Source organism: Mastomys coucha, unplaced genomic scaffold, assembly GCF_008632895.1.
Source record: "Mastomys coucha isolate ucsf_1 unplaced genomic scaffold, UCSF_Mcou_1 pScaffold8, whole genome shotgun sequence".
NCBI lineage: Eukaryota > Metazoa > Chordata > Mammalia > Rodentia > Muridae > Mastomys > Mastomys coucha.
In genome coordinates, this window is record NW_022196914.1 from 52,294,157 (window position 1) to 52,305,465 (window position 11,309).

Here is an 11,309-nt window from a genome sequence, read left to right on the forward strand (position 1 = left end):
GAGAAAGGAAACATTGATATATGTATCTAATCTCTTTTTTATTTTTTATTGGATATTTTACATATTTACATTTCAAATGTTATCTCCCTTTCCCGGTTTCCCCTCCAAAACCTCTTCTCCTGTCCCCCCTCCCCTTGCTTCTATGAGGGTGCTCTCTCTCCCACCCACCCTCTCCCACCTCACTGCCCTGGCATTCCCCTACACTGGGGAATTGAGCCTTCACAGGACCAAGGGCCTCTCCTCTCATTGATATCCCACAAGGCCACCCTCTGCTACATATGCAGCTGAAGCCTTGAGTCCCTCCTTGTATACTCTTTGGTTGGTGGTTTAGTCCCTGGGAGCTCTGGGAGTCTGGTTGGTTGATATTGTTGTTCTTCCTATGGGGCTGCAAACCCCTTCAGCTCCTTCAGCCCTTTCTCTAACTCCTCCATTGGGGTCCCTGTGCTCAGTCCAATGGTTGGCTGCAAGTCCAGGGCCTGTATTTGTCAGGCACTGGCAGAGCCTCTCAGGAGACAGCTATAACAAGTTCCTGTCAGCAAGCACTTCTTGGCATCCGCAGTAGTGTCTGGGTTTAGTGTCTGTATGTGGGATGGATCCCCAGGTGGGGCAATCTCTGGATTGCCTTTCCTTCAGTCTCTGCTCCACATTTTGTCTCTGTATTTCCTTTAGACAGGAGCCCTTTCTGGGTTAAAATTTTGGAGATGAGTGGGTGGCCCCATCCCATAACCAGGGACCTTGCCTAACCTCTGGATATTGTCCCTTCAGGTTCTCCCTCCTCTTTGCTGGGTATTTCAGCTAATGTCATCCCTATTGGATCCTGGGAGCCTCTTGCTTTCCTGGCATCTGGGACTTGCTGGTGGCTACTCCCAGTTCCTCATCCCCCATTGTCACACACCTCCTTAGATCCTTCGTGCTTATATAGTTTTAGCTATATGATTTTTGCCTTCCTTTATAATTTATCTCATAAAACCTTTCAGAAGAGGGTACATCGTTGTGGCTGAATTGGCCTAACGATGATGATAAGGGAATATTCAGAGAAGATGATATGATGATGATGATGATGATGATGATATGATGATGATGATGATAAGTTTCTTTACTTCTATATTTATGTAGCAAATATGTAAATTATGAATTGAGTACTTTTGAGTAAAATTTTCAAATACTAGTTTTTTTTTAAATCTCCCTGAAGACTCAGCGAAATAGCTACTAGCGAATAATAATAGCGAATAGCTCTTATTATTTACAGAAGAAACTGGAGATTAAATTTTCACTGTTCTGAGTGGAGAAATCAGAAGTTGTACCCTGCCATATGGGTGTGCAGCTAATGAGCTTACCAGACCTTTATTCCTTACTTTTTATTTCTCTGCACCCAGAGAACACCAGCCATCGCCTGAGGTTCGGCTCCTCTTCATTCTTCACCCGTCAGTTCAAACCAACTGCCTGCCACATCTCATTCAGGGCACTTAGCACGATGTCTCAAATTTCATCAGTGTGTGTTTGCCCTTAGGAATTTCTACCACATGATAATTTCTCACTCCAAAGTTAGAGTCGTGCCTACTAGCACCAGGACCACTGTCTCTTTCTGCACTTGTCCTCAAGGAGCATAAGCAGAGACAGATTATATGACAGCACTGGTGTTTTAATTGCAGTGCCCACAATGGTGACTTAATATAAAATGCAACTTGATCCTGATCCTGTGGTTCAAGCTAACATTTGTCTTGTGTGGAGCAATGTGATTGACAGCTCCCTCCTTCTCCATCCTCCTTCAGGTTGCAGGCCTTGCAGCAGGGAAGGGAAAGAATAATAATACCCAAGAGAAGGATATACAAGCTGAGGGAACACAGGATCAGACTGGCTGCCAATCATAGTCAACCCAGTAAGAAGCCTTATGGGTGATTTGAGTATATGTTGTGTGACTTTCAAATCATCCTAAAAATACTAAAAACATTTTCAGGATTTTAGATGTCAAATTTTGAATTGTTTTGAGAGTATTAGTGTATAAATAGACAAAGGCCAGGCCACATCTGACAAAAGAATTCTCACCTACAATCTCTAAAGCAAGCAGTCTGCTCTGGGAATCCAATTTGCAGACCCTGGAGCAATCAGTTCAGAATGGTCTATGATTGACAGATCCTTTGCTCAAACTCAGCGCCACTGGGTAAAGCTAAATATTCGTCACAGACTTAGGCTCTAGGTGCCCGCCTCGTTAGCCTGTTTCCCAGCCTGCAGCTGAAATCAGAGCACAGCTGTCACTACTTTTTGTAACCACAAAGCTTCTCCACACCTCTGCTTGCTCGAGTTTATAGCAGACACAACTGACAGGACTGTCTTGCAGCAACGTGTAGGAACTGACGCACAGCCTCTGCTTGTTCTTAAGTGTATAGTCTTTTGTGAAGTTCCCCTTTTCAAAAGAAGTTTCCCCGGAACTTCTGGAAAATTAATTATTATATCTGCTCCTCATCTCCAGTGATGTCCATAAGTCCATTTGTACAGGGCTACTCATAGTTAACATCTAGATAGTTGAACGTTTATCCAGATGTATCCCTGTGACCTTTCCTTCTTGCTGTCTATAACTGGCAATCAGAGACACAGCCCAAGGATATTAAGGAGAGTTTTATTGTAAAGATAACAGTACCTACAATTTTACATGTTTTCAAGTCTACAAAAACTCTCAGAGCAGAGACTTCCTGTGTCTGTCATACCAGCAGACACATTACCCATAAACTTGGAGGAATAAATTCACTTCCTGCCAAACTGAGGCAGAGGAGGGGGCACCTTGATGTCTTGGCCTCTCTCCAGCTTCTTTTCACAATCCACCAGGTAGTTGACTCCGTCAATAACAATCTGAACAAGCTCGACCTTGATTAGTGAGAGAGAGACGGCCACGAGGAGAAGACATGATGGAGAAGGAAAAGGAGGAGGAATTAGTTCAAGTGGAAGCTGCTTGCCAGTCCTCCTGGACAGAGCAGTGTTGGTGTAGGTGTGAACCGTCCACTAAGCCGAACTTTACTACAATAGGGGCATTCATGTGAAAGGGAGGCATCCCGAGGCTGGGGTCAGGTGTGGAAGTGGAGGGGTAGCATAGGGCTTTCTCTCAAGCTTTCTTTAGGATGGGGTTGCTGTGAGAACTTGTTTATACTTGAAGACCACTAGCTTTCATCACCTGCAATTTTCCTTTCCTTAAAAAGTACTGTGTGTGTGTGTGTGTGTGTGTGTGTGTGTGTGTGTGTGTGTGTGTGAGAGAGAGAGAGAGAGAGAGAGAGAGAGAGAGAGAGAGCGAGCAGGCCTGTGTGATATCAGTGGACAAGGTGGGCAGTTAGTTGAACCTGGGTCATCAGGTTTGTGTGGAAAGCACTTTCATCCACTTAGCTATCTCTCCTGCCCACACACTTGCTCTTCTTTTAGAGATTTATTTACTATTGTTTTATTTGCTATGTGTATATGTATGTGCCTCTATAAGAGTTTATGTGTACTGCATTCATGTGAGTGTTCACAGAGGCCTAAGGACATCAGAGTTTCTGGAATGGGACTTATAGAAGGGTGTACCACCATGTAGGCACTGGGAACTGAACTTGGGTCCACTGCAGGAGTAGCGATTACTCTCACTAGCAATTACTCCATGTACTTTTTCTTTGTCAGCCTCCTGTACAGAAGACTATACGTGACATCTGTCTGTCATGTTTAGATACAAATTCTGACCAGCTTTTCAATGCTCTGAGCACTGAATATGTTCATGATACGGACAGCCTTATTTACATAGCTGGTGGAGCAGGCCTTGCGTTGGATGGAGCTCGGTTCCCTTTCAAGTAATTTTCAAGAAGGAAACTAGGGCCTTGAGGGAAGGTTGGGCCAGAAAGCCAGTTACATCTAGTTGAGTCCATGGTCCCCTCTCTAATAGATCTGTCCTGTGTTGGACAGGGTGTGGTGAGGTGGGGCCCTTATTTACTTTTGGGGGGGGAGCTGTTTTAACTTTCCAGGAAGGAACTTGGTCATAGATAGCTTTCCCAATTCCCTTCATAGGAATATATTCTGCCTATAGCTGTGATTCAAGTAGGTTAAAATACTGATCAGAAAATGTTAAACATATAATGGAATGTCTTTACCATATAATCATCAAGAATCATGTTTTTGGATATTAAAGTATTTTTCTTGTTTTGAATTCTTGTTTGTTTATTTTGAAACACAGGGATCAGATCTAGGGTCTCACACCTGCTAAGTAAGTGCCTTACCATTAAGATATACCTTATCAGTGCTGGAGATGGAGCTCGCCAGGGAGGAGCATTTGTTGCATATTTTTTTTTCCAGGAAAATCACAAAATACATAAAAGAAATAAATCTTTTTAAAAAACTGACACAATTATTTTGAAAAGGTATTTCTCTATTCCCAGTCATGTTATTTAATAATATTTATTGTCATGGTAAAGTATCCATGAATTGTAGAATAATACAAAACTTGTGTTATAATAATATCTCTTAAAGTTTTCTGAAAAATTATTAAAAATAGTTTAAAGAAACTTAAGATAATATTCAAGATGGTAATGAGGGTTTCTGGATTAAATATATGGTTTTAAAAATACTTTTAGACATCTTACTAGCTTTTATAAAAATCCCCTAGAAATTTACAATAAAACACTAAGTTCTGTTTGAGTTACTCTGCAAATTAGGAGAACAACTTTATACAGTGGCCCTTCATATTTAGTCTCGTGACTAGAGGCTGCGTCCTGGGTTGAAATAACTCCCTGTGCTAACTATCAATGTGTATTTAGTACTCGGCTGCATGTTCCTACCGAGTTCCCGTAACTCATCTCACTTGTGGTTCCCATGTATCAATGAACCTATTGTTCCTTTATCATAGGAGTCCCTTGGCCTTTTGGCCTACACTAAAGCCTTGGAAATTATTCAGTATCTAAGATGGCAAGAGGAAGATGATAGATAGCATGTGATCTTCAACACTGGACACTCAGAGTCGAGAGAGGTTTTCCCACGTTCCCGCCCTCGGATGGACAGCACACCTGTTCTCTGAGTCCACGGGGGTAAAATACTGTTGTCCTTTAGCATACGGAGCTTCTGTTGCTGGAGATGGCTGAAATAGCTCTCAGGGGGCTGCTGCTCTTTTAACAACAGTCCCGTTGTGATTCCTAAACTTCCTTACAAGGGCTCAGAAGGGACTGTGTTTCTTTCTTGCATTATTTTTTATGCAAGAGAAACACAAGAATGAATGGTTAGTCGGACTCAGTGGGGGAAATGGGAGTGTGTGAGTGTAGTCCAGCAGCTGGGGCTGCTTTCCCATGTCCTCTCGCTGTCAGGCTGACCTCCTTAGTACATACATATCAGGGTGAGAGAGACTTTACCTCTGATCTGCCGATCCGATCTATGTTGGAAATATCGTACACATCCGCCACTGCAGCCGTGTCCACACCACCCGTGCCACGCTTCTGGAGCCGCAGGTTCTCCAAGATCTTAGAAAAGCGTGGATCCTAGGAGAAGGGATACTGTTGAAGTCATTGAGCAGAGATGCTAAAGGGAACAGTAACAGCCGATAACGTATTTACAACGCACTTGGGCACTGCGCTTAAAGTCTCCTAACATCTAATGAAGTGGATATTATTTTCATTCCATCAAAGTCCACTTTCTGATGCTGGAAAGAAAGAAAGAGAGAGAGAGAGAGAGAGAGAGAGAGAGAGAGAGAGAGAGAGAGAGAGAGAGAGAGAGAGAGAAGAAAAGAAAAGTACAGTATCCAGAGGATGATGGGGCAGGCCTTTAATCTCAGTATTTCAGAGGCAGAGGCAAGTGGATCTCTGTGATACTAAGGTCAGCCTTGTTTACATAAAGGAGTTCCAGGCCAGCTAAAGCTACACATTGTCTTGAAAGGGGAAAAAAAAGTCCCTGTCACTGGGTCACTTATAAATAATATAAGCACTTTTGCTTCACAGTTAGGGTGGGAAGTTCAAGAACATGGCGCTGGCACCTGTTTGGCATCTGGTGAGGATGATTTTGTTGCATCGTGATGTGACTGGGTCACACGTGGTAAGACAGAGCATGCATGCTCGCTTGGATCTTCTTGTACAATCACTGATGCTATCATGGAGGCCAAGGCTACAACCTCAGCAATCCTCATTACCCCCCCCCCCAAGGTTACACCTGCCATTGGCATATGAATTTGGTGATTACATCTCTAACCTATAAACTTGTAGGGGACAATTGAAGCTTTACTAACCCCTAAACTTCAGATGCACAAACAGCTCCAGGGAAATTAACATGCCCAAAGTCAGACAGATAGAAGTCAGCAGGGTTGCAGGTGAACTTGTCAGCGTTTGACTCCCAGTTTATCTTCCTATAAATACACACATTTATTTGCATATGGATGCCAGCTTTTGTATGATTGTTATACACCTGTACTCTGGTTTCATTGTTATAATTAAAATCATAAAGTTAAATCACTTCAAACCATTTTCTTTTTCTTTCTTTTTTCTTTTTCTTTTTCCCTGAGACAGGGCTTCACTGTATAGCCCTGGCTGTCCTGGAACTCACTCTGTAGACCAGGCTGGCCTCGAACTCAGAGATCTGCCTGCCTCTGCCTCCCAAGTGCTAGGATTAAAGGTGTATGCCACTACTACCCAGCAAATCATTTTCTTAACATTGGAATTTTGAATAACAAAAAAAAAATATCACATTCCTTCTTCTCGATAGGCTGCACATTTTTCTAAAATTGCTTAAGCTTCCTTGACTTACGTGGAGCGCTGTGGCAGAAATGACTAGCTGTCGATCAGGACTGCTTCACCTCTCTCCCCAGCACTGAAGCTGAGGATGCAGCCGCCGGCTAGCTAAGCCCTTGCCACCAGAATGAGCAGAAGTGAAGTGTACCACTTCCCTTCTTACACCCTCAGTCTTTTGGACACACCTACAGGTTCTTTCCTTTTCTCGGGGCTAGAACACAGGACGGATTGTGATTGAAACGGAGAAAAATGCCCTAAGCATTCCTCCACACGACGCCCCCTACTGGCAGCCTTGGTGAACTAAAGGAGCTTGCTGCCAAGCAGGATGGTCTGACTTGAATCCTTAGAATCTGCAAGTTGTCCAATGGCATCCGCACAACGTTCCCCCCAAACTGCACAAAATACAAACAAGAAATGAAAAAACAAAACAAACAAACAAAAACAAAAACAAAAACAAAATCAAACAAGTGTGGCCTAACAACCTGTGCTGCCTAAGTCCTCCCTCCAGGTCATTCTCTTCTCGAGCATGCTCAGATTTGTAAAAACAAGGTGACAGGAACCCAGGGAGCAGAACAGGGCAGCCCCCACGTTAAGTGATGGAGACTCAAAAGCCTTATTTTTGAAGTACCATTCTCTCGTTCTGGCCTGGATCCTTTTATTCTAACTAACGCAAATGACTTTAAGCCGATTCTAATCCCTTCCAGCACTGCTCTGTTGCAAGTGCCAAAGGTCAGAGTTAAGGAATGAAAGCTGACATTTTCTCCTGAAAAGAAGCCGCATGTAAGCGGATCCTGAAGGGACTCGACCAGGTTCCTGGCCACATACCATTACCTTGCTGAGCTTTGGGATTCTAACGTGGACACCAGCTCGCAATCCAGTCCCGAGGTTCGAGGGACAAGTCAAAATGTATCCTAGACGCTCATTCCACATGAACTCCCAGCCTCGTTCCTGGATTAATCGTTCCACCTGCAGATGGAGTGGCAATGAGTAAATGACAGACTTCTCAAATATCTGTTCCTTTAGGTCATCCCAAACACCAGGGAGAGAGGCCAGTATAGCACATGAATGAAACTGTGGTGGATCTATGGGACTTGTGCTTGATACTTCTTTTATTACAGTATAAATAGGAATTCCTTACATCAGATGGCTATATAAATCATTTAACATAGTCCCTAGAAGATTTTAAGCTCTTGATAAATGTCAGTTGATACTGTTTCTTATGCAAAGACTGTAGGACAGCATAGGAATTCTCTGCTGAAAAGCCTGTGAGAATCTATTCTGTTTCATACCATCCAGTCCCATGTCCCAGCCTCCCCCGTTCCCCCATTCTACCTATTCCATTTCATTTACCCCATCCACTCCTTCTATCCTTCTATCATATTTAGAGTAGAAGGAGAAAATAGCCAGTGAACCACAGACTTCGCCCCTTTTGGAAGCACTACTCTGAAGATTTGATTCTTAGGAGAAAGAAGTAGTTCCACTTTGGAAGTTAGCAAGGTTCCTTTTTAAAATAGAAAGGCTAAAGAGATGGTCCTTCCCAAAGAGCTTTGGAGCTCTTCCAGGGCATCTCTTTTGAATCCCAATACTCATGGTAGCTCATATCTGCTTGCTACAGTTCCAAGGTATCCGAAGACACCCTCTTCTGGCCTCCAAGGGTACTGCATGCATGTGGTACACAGACATTACTGTGGGCAAAACACTCATACACGTAAAATAAAATAATAATAATAAAAATCTAAAACACATACACAGATATGGAAACTAGAGAGGTTTTATTCTGATGACTATCTAGAAACCCCTGATGGAATCTTACTTCCTTTAGTCCACGACAGAATCTCTCAAATACGCGTTTCATATTGCCTCCCTTTTCCATTGAGATCACCCTGGTGTGGTCTTCCTCATTTATCCAGATGAGAAATGTCTTGTCATAATTATGCCTAGCGAAGACAGAAATGTGGTGCTGACTGTTAATTGGGTTTATCTGAACACATGGAAAGTCTCATTACCTGATTGCTTCCTTTCACCTTCCGCATTCCCTGGATGGCCCTTATCTCTTAATTGTGCCTGAGCAAGTACCATGGAATAATGATAGTTCGCAGAATGGAGAATAAGACTAAACCCAGCCATTAACTATGCCAGGAGTAGTTTTACCCCCACAAGAATACAATCCTTCCCTTCGTTCCTCCAACAAGAAGACAACTGTTCAACTGCAATAGCATTAAGCCCTGATGCCAGGGCAGGGCAGGGGTGTTCTGATGCTTAAGAAACTCAGCCAAAAGCTTGTGGCTCTTGAAAAGCACGAGAGGCAAGGGTGGAGGAACTCTACGCGCACCCCAAGGGTTCATAGCTGTTACTACCTAAACCCTGGCTATCTGCCCTCTGCGGGTCTTCCTCCCCAGATCCTTTTAGGTAGTTGGGATAACCTATTACAGGAGCCAAGGCAGGCTGAGGACTGTTCAAGATTCAGGTATACTGGGCAGCCATTCCTCCTTTCAGGGTTTGTCTTAAATTATCAATAATGATTTTTCATTTTGTGTTCAATTGTCTTACGTTCACAAACAGATTCTCTGAGGTATCTTCTCTTGAATAGTCTGCCCCCATGCATGATTCATGCAGACCAGCTCACAGTCCTATACCTCTTTAAAAAATCTCACAACACACACACACTCACATACACCATACATACACACATACACACACACTCTCACATATACTATACACACACACTCACATATACCACACACACACATACTCCACACACTAACATACACCATACACACACAGTTACATACACCATACATACACTCACACATTGACACACACTCACATACACTCACACACAAACACATATACTCACACACACACACCCACATGCCAACACACTCACACATATACACACTCATACATGAACACTTACTTGTAAACATAGACACACTCATACACACTCACAGAAACACACACATATTACATGCACACACAAACACACACTCACACACAAACACATATACTCACACACACACACTCCCCTACAAGCAAACACACACACACATACACACTCACACATGAACACTTACTCATGCACACAGACACACTCACACACACTCATAGATACACACACATACACTTGTATACTCACACACACACACTCCCCCACATGCAAGCACACACATACACACACTCACACATGAACACTTACTCAGACACACAGATACACACACACACATGCACATAAGCACACACATGCTCTCACACACCGTTTTCAATTATACTTGGCATCCCCCTTTCGCTCAAGCCCTCAAGCCTGGCATGCTGTCAACTGCAGTTCACAGCAACCTTGGGTTAGGAGAAGCAGATGATCTGAGATCCTCAACACACAGGGAAAATGTAAAAACCATACCAGATTCCCCTGGCATCAGGCCAGTCACGGGCCATCCCAGCACATGTTAGTAAAGGGGACACTGGCTTATCAAACAGAAAGTGGTCCTGTGGGCCAAAAGGGACAAAGCAGAGAGATGAGCCTGTGAGACTAGGTATGGGCCAGGTGATCAAGTTTCAACTTACAGATAAAGAGGCCTCTCAGAAGTGTGTCTCGGATTCATTGTGTGCTAGAACACCTTGGGAGCTTTTAAAAATAAAAACACCAATGCCCCAAGCTCACACTGAGACAAGATACCAAGTAGAAGTCAGGGGCCCATCTAGATAGAATCTCTAACAAGTGGGAGCTCCTGGAGACTGGAGACAGGAGAGGCTGGAGAAAGCCACTGTCCAGGAGGAAGCTCATCCATAAATGAGAAGCCAGGGTGGCTGCTTAAGAGAGATGCAGGCTTGCTCTACAGTGGCAGACAGGAGGGTGGTGGAGTCTACACAGACCAGGAGATAGTACCAACTAGATAGCTGCCCTGTGTGGCTTGGAAAGGGGATGCTCCAAGTACTTTATATCTTCTAAGATAATCGAATCTTGTTTCTTTTCTTGGAGTTTATGTCAACATTACTTTTGAAAATAACTGCTCCTTTAAAATTTGTAATAACGAGGAAATAAAAGGACCTGAGTCCAGCACTAGAGAGGCTGAGTCAAGAGCAGTCCTGTGAGTTTGAGGCCAGCATAGGCTACATACTTAAACCTTGTTTCACAAAACCCAGGAGGGCTGCATTTTTGTCTATCCTAGAGCCAGTGAGAAGCCCACAGGCGCTCTGAGGCAGCAAGGAGGAGTGCCTGCAGGCAGCTCCAGCTGGCTGTGAACCAGTTACGGAAAAATCTTAATTTCCTGCCTAGATCCTCTCAGCCTCCAGAGTTTACTTAGGTTGCGGCACTGGAATCACCCTGGAATCAGCACGAATAAGATTTTCATACCTGGTTGGTTTCACTTACTCCTAAGTAACAGGAGACAGATTCCCCCATTCACCCCTACCCTCCTATGCCAAGTCCAGCACTTATACTGGAGTTTCCTCTTCCAACTTTAGCCATGGCTTGACAAGATTTAAAGCTTCACATGGACTGGATCTAGGCGCTCCCGAACATATGTAACAGATGTGCAGCTTGGTCTTCTTGCAGATTCCTCAACAACTGTGTGTCGGGGGGGGGGTTAGGGG

General features: G+C 43.7%; 1 protein-coding gene across 2 annotated transcripts in view; it reads right to left on the reverse strand.

Annotated features, from left to right (window-relative positions):
- Positions 1–2,600: 2,600 nt before the first annotated feature.
- The window catches only part of Ckmt2 (creatine kinase, mitochondrial 2), a 25,816-nt gene continuing 17,107 nt past the window's right edge, over positions 2,601–11,309 (reverse strand). Inside the window, exons 6-10 of one of the 2 annotated variants that reach the window (XM_031360026.1) lie at positions 10,117–10,202; positions 8,533–8,656; positions 7,551–7,685; positions 5,355–5,480; positions 2,601–2,862 (exon numbers count right to left, since the gene is read on the reverse strand). In XM_031360026.1, the coding sequence (XP_031215886.1) occupies positions 2,743–2,862; positions 5,355–5,480; positions 7,551–7,685; positions 8,533–8,656; positions 10,117–10,202 (591 nt within the window). In that variant the 3' untranslated portion in view covers positions 2,601–2,742. Of the gene's footprint in view, positions 2,863–5,354; positions 5,481–7,544; positions 7,686–8,532; positions 8,657–10,116; positions 10,203–11,309 lie in introns of both variants that reach the window. The other variant, XM_031360025.1, reaches the window with a different exon arrangement.